The sequence below is a fragment of the Mycetomoellerius zeteki genome, unplaced genomic scaffold, assembly GCF_001594055.1.
Source record: "Mycetomoellerius zeteki isolate Tzet28-1 unplaced genomic scaffold, Tzet1.0 scaffold89, whole genome shotgun sequence".
In the NCBI taxonomy this organism is placed as follows: Eukaryota; Metazoa; Arthropoda; class Insecta; order Hymenoptera; family Formicidae; genus Mycetomoellerius; species Mycetomoellerius zeteki.
In genome coordinates this window covers 379,572-392,110 of record NW_017257924.1, presented here as the reverse complement: position 1 = coordinate 392,110, position 12,539 = coordinate 379,572, and the positions used below count along the sequence as shown (strand labels likewise).

The following is a 12,539-nucleotide window of genomic DNA, read 5'->3' as shown; positions in this document are numbered from 1 at the left end:
AGATCGCCGACTTAAGTTCTTCGGGTATCCGAGATCGACTATGTATAGCACAAAAATATGCTATCTCGGAAAAGTCCGAGGAGGGTTCTGTTAATCCGATGAGAAAAATTCATTCGAAGGAGTAAACGGCAAAATTCTAAGAGCACAAGAGCTTATTTCGGAAGATCTAGGGCTTAGGAAATTGGCCACCATGCGTCGCTGAAGGGGATCTGAGGACGTTATTGAGGCAGCATTCGCAGATTTGGACCGACAGCAGTTAAAGTGAAGCACGTGCTCATGCTTCAGGCAGAGAATCAAAACAGTGATCGAAGCGAAAGGGAGTTACATTGAATAACAAGACTCAGGAAGAATCCCTTAAGTGACATAGAAAAGCTTTTTTGTAAGTTTAAGTTTTTGATTAATAAACAATTGTTATAATAAACTGTTTGTTTTGTCCGGATTTTGCTGACACCCTGTATATTGTCACAAAATTACAACTTTTTTCTCTACAGTTATTATCTTTACTAATAATCAAATTTAGACGATAACATTAAAATCATAGTTTTAAATAAAAATCGAGTAAGTATTATTGAGTTTTAAACATATATATATATATATATATATAGTCTACTAAACTAATAAATCGTAAAGTTAGTACTATATTATCATTTTCTTACTCTTAGGCCCAATTGCACAATTGACGACCGATCTTACGGAAATTTGCGTGACTATTAAATGATTAAGGCCCGATTGTACCAACGTTACTTTAATTTTGAGCGAAGCTTCCAAGCTTAACATTCTCTTTATTTTTCAAAGTCAATAGAGAGACAGAAAGGGAGAGGGTTTTAAGCCTCGCTCAAAATTAAAGTAACGTTGGTGCAATCGGGCCTTAATCACTTAATAGTCACGCAAACTTTCGTAAGATCGGCCGTCTTTAATAGTATCTCGTCGGTACTTTAAGTAATATCTTAAGATGCAAATATTGCTCTGTGATTGACTATGACACTTGAGACTATATTTGAAACAATCTTAAATATAAGATCTGACTATGAATACCGGGCCAAGATTGAGTTTTGAGCATTTAATATTGTTTTAAATATAACGAACAAGAATAAAAAAGTATTTTCGGTACATTGTACTATTTTATTTATTGCTATTTTTAATTGGTATTTCTTTTTTACGTTGTTTTATGGATTTGTGCAGTATTTTTATATGTGTGGAAATAAAATATTTTATTAACGTTTCAACGTTAATAAACTAATTAAATTCACCGTGATATTCCATGATCTTCATCATATTACGTGTTAAAGTATTGGAAACATTTATCATTGTCTACTTTATTATACACACACATCATATTAGTTTCAAATCGTATTGAGGACGGTAAAATGAGAGGAAAGCTAATACGACGCCAAATTCATCTAGATTATTCGATATATTGGTGTCTATCCTATTTCATCCATGCTTCATTTGTCGATCAGGGTTTCGCCAGGAAACTCGTCAAAGAAGAACGTAAGCCAGGCCTCAGAGCGACAAAGTAACGCCGGCAGCCGGCAGCAGTGGATGGTGGCCGTGGAGGATAGTATGCGTCACGGGAACGCGGTTACCACACAGACCACTCTCGTGAGTATCTTTTCGCTTTCTCTCTTTTTCCGTTTTCCCTCTTCAATGATTACCGATAATTCGATTTGCTTATGACAAGTTGGATTGAAACATATGAAGGTACAAACGTAACCAGATTGGCGCCTGGGAGATCATAATCTTGCGACTTTCTCATCGGTGTTCGTCGTAACGATACCGGTTTATGAGTCAACCGTGTAAAATCGAAACTATCGCATTTGATAAGCCCGATTCGAGTGAAGCATCGAGGCCTTAGTAATATTCTTCTCAATAATTAGCATATGTAGGAACGTCTATTTCAGGCGACGTAAATAAACAATATTAAATATAAAAGCTTAGGATGCTCGCACGAAATGCAAGAGATCTGGGTTCGACTCCTGGCCAGGATAATATTTTTCATAACAAGAATTAATTATTTATAGATTTTAATATGTCACTCATCATTAATCTGATCGTTTAAGATGCGAAAAAGCATCAAATTGTTAAATTGCTAGCCAGTTTAACTCGTGATATTATTGGGGTTATTTAGTAGAATTTGCGTTTCAAGATCAAAAAATTATTTTCGACGCGTAGTTTAAGAACTACGTACGTATAAGTATATAAATTCACACAGAATTATACAAGCACTTGAGATCCAGCTTAGACCGTTAAAGGCATTTATCTGTATTGATTAAAAATAGAAGTTTATGATTAATATGTAGACATTTTTTTCTGAATTTTTCAATTTTTTGACCAAATAATTTTTTGACCAATTTTCTTTAAATAATTTTCTAAAATAGCAATCATGAAAATGAGAATTTTTATTAATTTAATCGCAAACAATATATAATATGACATACTCTCTTAGACGTATTTATAAATGTTTCTAAGACGCTATGTGAATCAATCATAAATGTTTCATAAATGTTTTGATGGATAATTAATAGACAGAAAATGTTAGAACGTAAAAAAAAATAAAAAATTTAAAAATAAAATGTTTTTACTCCAAATACTCGCAACCAAATATTCTATTACAATTTTTCGAGACATCCTATTGTAACTTGATAAATTTTGATAGCCCAAAACCCGTCACCAGCGGCCGTATGGTTGGGAGAATGGGACCGTAGAATCGTTGCGGTTGACTCAACTACCCAGTCCGCCCAGTAAATTCGCCAGTCTGCCGTACGATGGTAAGGTGTCCTTCAACTGGATCCCGCCACGAACGAACCCGAGTACGGTGGAAAAGCACCGGGAAGTGCGTCGTCGTTCCTCAGAGGACTATCTGGAGGACGAAGGTGGCAGTCATCAGCGACAGAGCAGTCCCGATTGCGTCAGCTACTATTTGAGAAAACATCACCGCCAGCAGAACGAGATCATGAAGTCGAGCAGCGTGGAGGACCGTCTGTTGATGAACAGGTCGGACAAGGAGTCGATGCGACGTACTCGCAACGATTCGGATTCGAGCGAGGGCCGGTTCTCGAGAAACTCTGAGTCCGAGAGTCGATCCTCGATACCACGCTCCAGCTCTGTCAGCGTCGAACGGTTCTCCATGCGCGCCAACTGCGACTCGTCAGACTTTTCACGTGCCAACTCCACGTCGAATGAGCGCTTCCACTCGGACTTCTCGATCGCGGTAGCAAGCGCAAGTTCGAACGATCACGTATCCGTGCCGACCTCCGAACCGTTTTCCATACGCAATCTCGATTTTGTTTCGTTTGCGTTGCCACACGTGGACTCGAGCGAACGTTTCTCCGCGCCTACATCCGATCGTTGTTCCGAGGAGCGCTACTCCGACCTGTTCTCCACACGTAATTCCGATTTCTCCGCACGAAATTCGGCCGACTTTAGAACACAATCGGAGGAGGAGCGCTTTTCCGATGACTCCTTGGAGGAATTACTGCCACCACCGCCACCTATCAGCAAGAGACACTCCATTGCGTGGGAGGTTTCTTTGGAAGACGATCCTCTGTACGCGCCCGGTAGCACCAAAGTTGTTGGCAGGAGACGACGAAAGAGCAGCGATGTATCAAGTAAGTGTCTTTTAGTTTATTTTCCAGAAAAGGATAACAGAATTTTTCGTGATAATGAAAGGATTTATTTATCACATTCGTTAATCCTTTGCTTTACGACTTAATTTGTGATCGTTCCGTGGTTAGTTGCCATATTCTTGTGTTGCGAAATTCGCAATGCATTTTCTTTTGGCAACCGCTGGCTAAAACCTGTTGAAGACTCAGGATCATGATCTAGACATATGTCAAGATCAAGGTCATCGGCGAAGTTTAACCTTTTCGAATAATTATCTGAAATCATTTTTGTTCATCTGGGTTTCAAACAGAATTATGAAAAAATCAAGTTTTGTCTTTATTTCTCCATCTACCAATTTACACGAGTAGCAGGAGGTGAGTAAAGATATGGATGAAACAGTCGATCATGTTCCAGGTGTAGGTTCCGTGTCGAAGTTGCGCGACTTTGACGATTGGCAAGATCAGCGACTGTCAACGACTGACGATGATTTGATTTCGCCTTATTCGGATTCGTCCACGAACGATCTCGATCAGATACGGCCGCAGGAGCTTACGAAAAACGGCACTTATGTCATCCGACGCGGCCGCAAGAAAGAGCGCAAAGTTCTACCGAAGACGCCGACTAAGACCAAGAGTCTGTCCTTCGAGAACGGTGAAAAAGCCAGTCGATTGTCGGATGTAAAACGATACTCGAGCACTTTCGACAACATCAAGAGCCTGCTGAAGGAGGGTAAATTGGAGAGTTTGGACGAGCCGTCGGTAAAATTTATGATTCCGGTGCCACCGCCGGATCTTATCCGAGTTGAGTCGATGCCGGCGATCAACAACGATGCCAACAATCGGGCCCAGCTGGAAATCACCGTAGAAGAGGAAGAAGCATCCGACATCTCGGATAAAGACAAGGAGCGCGAAAACATCGAATTTTCACGGCTACCATCGTCGCCAGTCGAGAACGATCAAATGAATCGTTTGGACCAGTCGAGAGACTGCAACGGTCCGACGGCGTCTAACTTGGCGGATTTGGATATCGGCAGGTTATCGGCAAACAGTGCACTCGCCGAAACGATGACAAAGAAGAAACTTACGAGCGCGGTGAGCGATGAGCGACTAGCTTCTAAGATCCCGGTGAACTTGCTGATTGAGGATCAGATTGTGAAAAAGGCGCTCAAAGAGAATCGTCGGCAGTTGGAGAAGGTGAGTGACGCAATCAAGGAGATCGAGAACGTGAAGAACAGCGAATCCTATTGTGAAAGCAAACACTGGCAGAACGGTGACCTGAAACATAATTCGAAGCGGAACAGTTTCGAGAACGACGGGTTTCCGGTCTACGATGGCCGGAAACCCGTTACGATCGATGGCAGCCCCTATGACAGCAGGACACGCGGCAGGAAGCAGCAGCAGCAGCAACAACAGCAGCAGTACAACTCGGACTCCGAGACGTCGAAGACCAGCTCGGACGCAGACTTTGAGGATCGGAGAAAACTGAACGGTGCCACCGATGTCGTCTACTCGTCCGGCAGGCGGTTGCGCCAGAATGGTATCGAGAATCACAAAAATGATCAGAAGCAGATCGAGAACGTGATCGACGCTATTCTGGAGGATTCAAAAAATCCAGAATTCCAGGTAGGAGTGGAATCAGTAAATTTCGCGAACTCGATCGCGTAACTCAAATATCTCACGAATATCAACCGCGAGTCGACTACGCGTTACCTTGTACGTCGCTTAAAATATTGATGCGAAAAGACGAAGCGGAAATAGAGTCTATCTCTATAGTAAGGGCTATTAAGGTGCATCTGCGTCGTGAAAAATGCGGAAGCTATACGGCCCGTGGGCGTGTGCCGCGATGGTGAAAAGGTGTCGAGCAGCTAAGATCGAAATGGGCCGCCCCATCTATAAATTGGTAGCATTACTTCTATAAAATAGGATTCCATTAGCGATGCTGGCTCTACGATCGCATTTTTCGTCGTGAAATGTGGAAATATCTGAGGAACTGCCGCACGTGCAGCCTGCTGCCTGCGAATCCGTTTTTACTCATTCCCACGTAATTAATTTTAATGAAAGGTTTTAATTTTTTATCATGTAATGCATATCATATAATGTTATATCAAATGTATCTATTAATACCTTTAACTCTCTTGATCAATTCTCATTCGGAACATTTTAAGTAATTACGTTTTTGTTTTCATAAAATTATAGTTAATGAGTATAGTATTGACACAAAAATCGTAATCAAAATTCCTTGAGATACATTCGTCTTTTTTAATTAAAAATGTAAAAAAATAATAAATATCAATAATCACATTCAGAGAAAAATGTAATAATAGCAACTATATAATAAGTTAGGTGACACTAAACCAATTTTGTATTATGTAGAATTAATATACATAGTTGAATATACTATTTTATAGCTGCAATAACTATAAAATAGTTTATTCATATATGCATTATATATATATATATATACATTAATTCTATAATACATATAAAACCTGTATAGGTATAAAAAAAAAATATGCAGTTCCAATCACTGTCTTTCTCTAATAAGGGAACCGTCGGAACTGTCTCTCACCGATTTTGACGGGCTTTGGATATATTGTAGAGTATAAAAAAATATTAGACCCATTTTTTTTATCAGCGTATTTCAAGGTTTAGGATTTTCCATAAATTTATTTCTCTTTTCGGGAACAAAATCTAAACATTTTATAATTACATTGCAAGCGAGTGCGAGTTTTTGTAAGGGATGAATTCATTCACTGATGAAGTTGATAAAATTTTCTCTTGATCTCAAAACTGGCTTAGAAACCGCTTCGTTCTGAACTGCAGTTTGCTGTATCTTGACAGGTCAATGTCGATGTAATGGAGTTCCCGCCATTACCGCCCTCGCCCGTCGAGGAAGCTGATGAAGAAAGTTGCTCGGACGTCGGCCAGAACGCCGTAATGACGCCACTGAAATCCAAAAGTCATAGCAGTAGCCGGACTGTAGAGTACAGGCCAAGGGTACCACCCCATCGTGTTCCATCGATCATCGACCCGAAAGATAAGGCTTCCTTAAATACCAGGTCCATGGATGCCGGCTTTACAAGGGGGAGACGTACACCGACCACCAATAATTCCAGGCGAGAGGTGAGTTTGTTTGAAGTATTTACTACGGAATTCTTCCGTCGCGATGAATTCTTCTTAGATTCTATCTAGTCGTTGGTCATTTATCCGATGTCAATAAGTAGGACGCTATAAATATGTTGTAGAATGGATGAATAAATGGCGTTATTAATTGGTCAAAAAGATGACTACATTATTACAACTTAAATAAGTAATATGACATCAATAACTAACATCAATAAATGAGTAACTATATTGATGTCAAAATGACTACTTGCTGTCTACCTGGGTTTATTCTATAAAATACTTTGCCAAAATATTTTCTCATTAAATAAAACATCGTCCATTTTTTTCAGATGACTATAATCTTTTAACATAATTAACTCTATTAATAGAATTTTATTAGATTAATTTAAAATTAATAACTTATTAATTTTAAAATTACTTGGCACTGGCCGATGTGAAAGGTGTGTGCAATTGAACTGTGTGCAAGTGCACCGCTATTACATTTAAGATTATTATATATAAGATTTTTTTAATTTTGAGATTATAGTGTTATATATATATATATATATATTATATTTCTTGGGGTATATTTCTTGTCGCATACGTTCTTATTAATTAAATGTTCTTTTGTCCTTCAGGTACCCGTGGAACGAAGAACTCTGCCCACCGATTTACCAGGACCATCCCGTCGACGACCGTTCACGAAAAGGCACTCGCCATCAGCGGAGGCGTGCTCTTCCGGAAGCAGTAACAACGGTAGTGGTCTGCATACCGGTAGCAGCGTCGTTACCGGCACTGGTTCCGGTATGCAGACATCGTGTTCCTTACCGGAGACCCCAGTATTCGCCAGGGGCAGCGATATCCCTAGAACACCACAACACGCTGGCAATCCTACGCAATCAAGGCGGCAACCCGGCTGGTATGCACCTACCACAGCTACCGGGTGAGCATCAAATATTTCCTTATTTTCTGCACTCGAAAAATATCAGAATAGATATTGGCTATATTCAGCAGAGAAAACTAATCAATAAGCACTGAGTGATTCTTTAATATTATTAGTTCCTACATGTAGATCCGGCAAAGAATCAATCATTGAAGAATCATTGAGCATTCACTAAAAATTTTTACATATATAAAATGTTTTTAAATTTTTTGAAGTGAAATCTCTTAAAGATTGAAAATTATGCCACTCTTTTTCAAGAAAAAGTTCAAATTTAAGTTCCTCTCTTTTCATTATAACTATTACTTCTTACATAAAGCAGCTAATACAATAGATAACTTTTATTAAATTTTTTGGTGCTAAAAGCAAATAAAAATAAATGGAATTTATCACATTATTTTTTAGAAATATTTTAGCTCAAAGGTACCAAAAAATGTCATTTTCGACACTTTTAAGTTCAATTTTCCAAAAAAACGTAACTTGATAGAGAGAGAGAGAAAAAAAAATTTCATTTACTTTCAGTGACAAAAAATCTGTAAGAATCACTCTATCCCAGCAAGAACACGGTGTAACACAGTGAATTATTAATTCACCTTTTTTTAATGTTGGCGCACAACAAGAATGTAATGATTCATTGTGTTATATTGGGTGCATCCGATAAGCACATTCCATTAGATCCAAAAATATAGATCAAACAGGAGCAAGAGCTTCTGAGCGCTCAGAGCGCTCAGATTGTAGTACTATTGAATGCATCCACTGTGTAACCAAGATCGGTCAATTATAGTATGACCATACATCCGGCTTTTCCGAAACTTTTTTCGGGCATCAGGTTTTCAACGTGTCCGGATGCACTCTTTTTGATACTCATTTCCTATACGCTACTGCGTTGTGATAAAAAATCCCAGATAATGATACTATCTAGTTAGCCTATTGTTAAATATACATCATATATATATATATATATCATCAAACAGAAGGTAACACGTGTGGCTTCAGGCTTAGGGTGATCGATTCGTGATCTAAAGATTCGATTCCACCCGTACCCCATATACGCGTTTTTCGCATCTAGAAATTATCTACAACTGCTTCCACAGACTTCTAAATATTACACTAGATTGCTAACTTTGTCCCTTTAACTGCTGTTTAAAATTTGCCAAAGATATATGCATGCTCAAAATAAGGCCCATGCATTCTACATCACAGAGAGAGATATACAACATCTTGAATCAATCACAGAGAGGTATACAATATTTTGAATCAATTACGGAGAGGCTGGTCACATGACCTGTTGGCATCTCTTTTCTGTACGTGTGGTCACGGTATTATTTTGCTTTATGATTGACCGATCCTTGGAATTTTTATATAATTCTTCTATTACAAAAAGCGATTGAAAAATAAGAACAAGACAAAGAATACTTAGTCCATTTGTTAAAATTGATTTGGACTTTCTTTTTTAGGTATGCTTCATACATAAGAAGTTAGTCGTTTTCTTTACTGATCTTGTTGCTTCACTTTCAGCTATCGACGAAACAATCCAGGTCTGGAGCAGGCCATAATCGGCACTGAGCTTCTCCGACTGGCAGGGGGCCCGAACCGCGGATGGTATCCTACCAGAAAGGCAAATCAACCACGGCCGGCGTCAATCGAACATCTCGAACGGCTGAACAACGCCTATGATGCACGATTACCAGGCACCGGGGACCAGAGGAAGCCGCTGACTCTGCCCACAAACATCACACCCAACAAATACTTCGGCCAAAGTAAGCACAGCTCCGCCTCCAGCACTCGTGAGGCGCTACGGAGGGTCACTAGCTTGCTCATCAAGAAAGGTAAGCGTCGGGGATTTGCGCAGTTAGAAAGAGAAAGTACTACGCCTAAACGTTCAGCGTGTGGCGTAATTAGAAAACACGACGTCATCAGTAATTTTGAGATATCATGAACCCCGTTTGCGTTCAAGATGGATTTCACGGTTTTGATATCCGTTTTTTTTTTCGGCAGTACTATTATGAATTCAACGATCAAATATACTTTTGATAATGCACATTAAAAAAGATACGTAGACATGACAGTTCGATTTGATGCTTTGAATTATTTGCTGACATATTAATGGTATTTGTAGTAGTATTGCTGATGAACCGTAAAATGTTAGTTGGAATACAAACGTGGACATGATTTTCAAATATTGCTGTGATAGAGATTTTGTAAGCGATAAGCAATAATTTTTATTGAATTGTAATCAGAATGTGTATCATATGTGTTTGTATATATTTATAGAAACTTCCCAGACAATACAAAGTCCAAAATTGAGAGATAAAACGTTTTTAAGACATCTTTTAAACGCAAAAGATGTCTTATGTCCCCATTTTGGACACTTTGTATTGTCTGGGTTTAGTTTATTTATGATTTTCTTAAATCTCATCAAGAGAACATTTCTTGAATTCAGTTTTTTTTTTAGACTATATATTGCTTTTCTATACATTATTACATAACAAATTCTTAATAAATTAATACATGCTTTATGACGTTATTCAAATAATATTACTAAGAGTTATAACAGGAAAAATTTCATAATAACTCAAATTTTTTTATACAAGAAATTAAGAATGAATTACAGAAGTCAAGCGATATATTTGTGGCATATACATTTTTTTAATATATTTTATTCATTTTAACATAGAGAAAATTAATAATAGCAAATACAGTATAGCACATATACAAAACGGCTTATAATTATTTAATTACTTTTTCTATGCATATATATTTAATTTAAAAAGCAACAGCATTGATTAATCTTTATAATTGCCATTATCGCTTTAAAAAAATCCCTCGCGTCGTGTTTCCTAAAAATTTCGCTATTTGAAATCCCGTAAGCTTTGATAAGTAACCTGCAAAAGAGTTTTCTAACTAGTATCGTGTGACCTTTCGTGGCATTTGAGTGCTACTGATTTAATACTCTCTCATTCTTTGATGTCTTGGAATGCTTGTTTTTATATTTAATTCACTATTATAATTATTAAGAAACTATAATTTATATTTATGCATATTCTTGATGAAAAAATTTCTCATACTTTTAAAAATTTATAAGCTCTGTGAAGAATACAAATAAAAAGAATATAAAGTACTCAGCAAACACAGAAATATAATTACAATATAACCTTGGAATAACACGATATATTATAACAGAATGTTTTATCGTAGTAATGTTAATGTAATGTATTTTGTTATATATATATATCTCTATATATATCTATGTATGTATATCTATGTATATATATCTATGTATATATATCTATAAAATAATTCTTATATGAATCTTGCATTATTTTCTTATTTACTTGTTATATTGTATAATAAAGTATAACATCAACATAATCAGGATATAACACATTTGTATAACATATGTTATGTTGCAGCTAGATAAGTGTTATATAACAGAGGTGTAAAAGAGTTTGCGGATTATCACCGTTATCCATTCGTAATGCCGACGTTTTGTGAACCTTGCCATTCACTTCATCAAGACGAGGAGCGCACTGATTCTGAACTGTTCCCCCAGAGGAGAATGCCCTTATATAAACTCTGTTAAAAGAAGAATGTTTGGCGGATTTAAGAGCGGTCCTTCACATTCTACTTATGTTTAGCCCATGTATCTACTTAAGTTATCTCGATGTTTCTGGCTTTCTAGAGCCTCTCTGTATTTCTTTAGAAAATATGATGCCGTTGTAGCTATAGTAGTCATTTTAGCTATAGTATTCAAATAGTATTTGGTATCCTGACTCGATGCTGCCAATGCTGATTATGTAACATATTTCAATGTGACGTCCCAATCTGACGAACGATCAATATGCGCATGAAAGAACGTTGAAGTTCTTTCATGCACATATTGATCGTTCTCCCTTTCATCGATGTATACTTTTTCGCAAGAACAAGAGCATATTTTTTATTTCTGCAGAACTCAGCGGAGGCTTTCGATCTTTAGGATTTCTCTAAGATTTGTCCGATCTTCCTTGGGGACTTGAAAATGGTTCGGATATTATATTTGTTCAAAGTCCTGCCGATCCAGTCTATTGTTCCCTTTATATATAGGAGGATAGAAAGGCTTCTCTTGTTTAACTCGTCCTGTAGTTGTCCGAGTTCGTTGTCATGCTAATAGGATTCCAAAAGAAGAAATTATTAGTCAAATAGATTCGATCATCTATAACCTCTCTGCAGAGCAAACAGACGACATACGGATAGATGTAGTTAATATTCTCCACAAGGTCAAGCGTCCAGTGTCCCACCAGAAAAGAGCGGCTGGCACTGCAGGATCCAGACATCATCATGTTTCCAGCAGAAATTTCCAGCAGCTTGCAACGGAACGGATACAATAAGAAGGATATTAACAGGACAATCCGCAAACATAAGATCAGGGCAAGGAACTCGGACACACAATCACAAGATGAGTTAAACAACAGAAGTCTTTTTATGTAAGTCTCCCATATGTAAAAAGAACAAACCGGATCGATAGGATTTTGAACAAACACAATATCCGAACCATTTTCAAGCCCCCAAGAAAGATCTGTCAAATCTTGAGAAATCGAAGGTCTCCACTCAGTTCTGCAGAAGTATAAAATACTTTGCTTTTGCGAGAAAATATACATCGGTGAAATCGGGAGAACGGTCAATATGCACATGAAGAAACATCAACAGGATATCAGATTGAAATGTCACACAGTCAGCATTGGCAGAATACAGCATTGAGTCAGAACATCAAATATATACTATTTGATAAAATAACTACTATAGCTACAACGGCATTATATTTTCCAAGGAAATACAGAGAGGTTTTAGAAATCCAGAAACATCCAGATAACTTAAACAGAGACGTGGGCTATAACGTAAGTAGAATATGAAGG

The 12,539-nt window shown here is 37.7% G+C and overlaps 1 protein-coding gene across 4 annotated transcripts in view; it reads left to right on the top strand.

The window, feature by feature from the left end:
- LOC108730322 (uncharacterized) overlaps positions 1-12,539 on the top strand; it is a 127,870-nt gene that overhangs the window by 90,973 nt on the left and 24,358 nt on the right. For 3 of the 4 annotated variants that reach the window (XM_018459939.1, XM_018459937.1, XM_018459938.1), the window contains 6 exons: positions 1,461-1,602; positions 2,657-3,608; positions 4,018-5,225; positions 6,444-6,725; positions 7,346-7,650; positions 9,166-9,476. In XM_018459939.1, coding sequence (XP_018315441.1) covers positions 1,461-1,602; positions 2,657-3,608; positions 4,018-5,225; positions 6,444-6,725; positions 7,346-7,650; positions 9,166-9,476 — 3,200 coding nt within the window. The remainder of the gene's footprint in view (positions 1-1,460; positions 1,603-2,656; positions 3,609-4,017; positions 5,226-6,443; positions 6,726-7,345; positions 7,651-9,165; positions 9,477-12,539) is intronic. The other variant, XM_018459940.1, reaches the window with a different exon arrangement.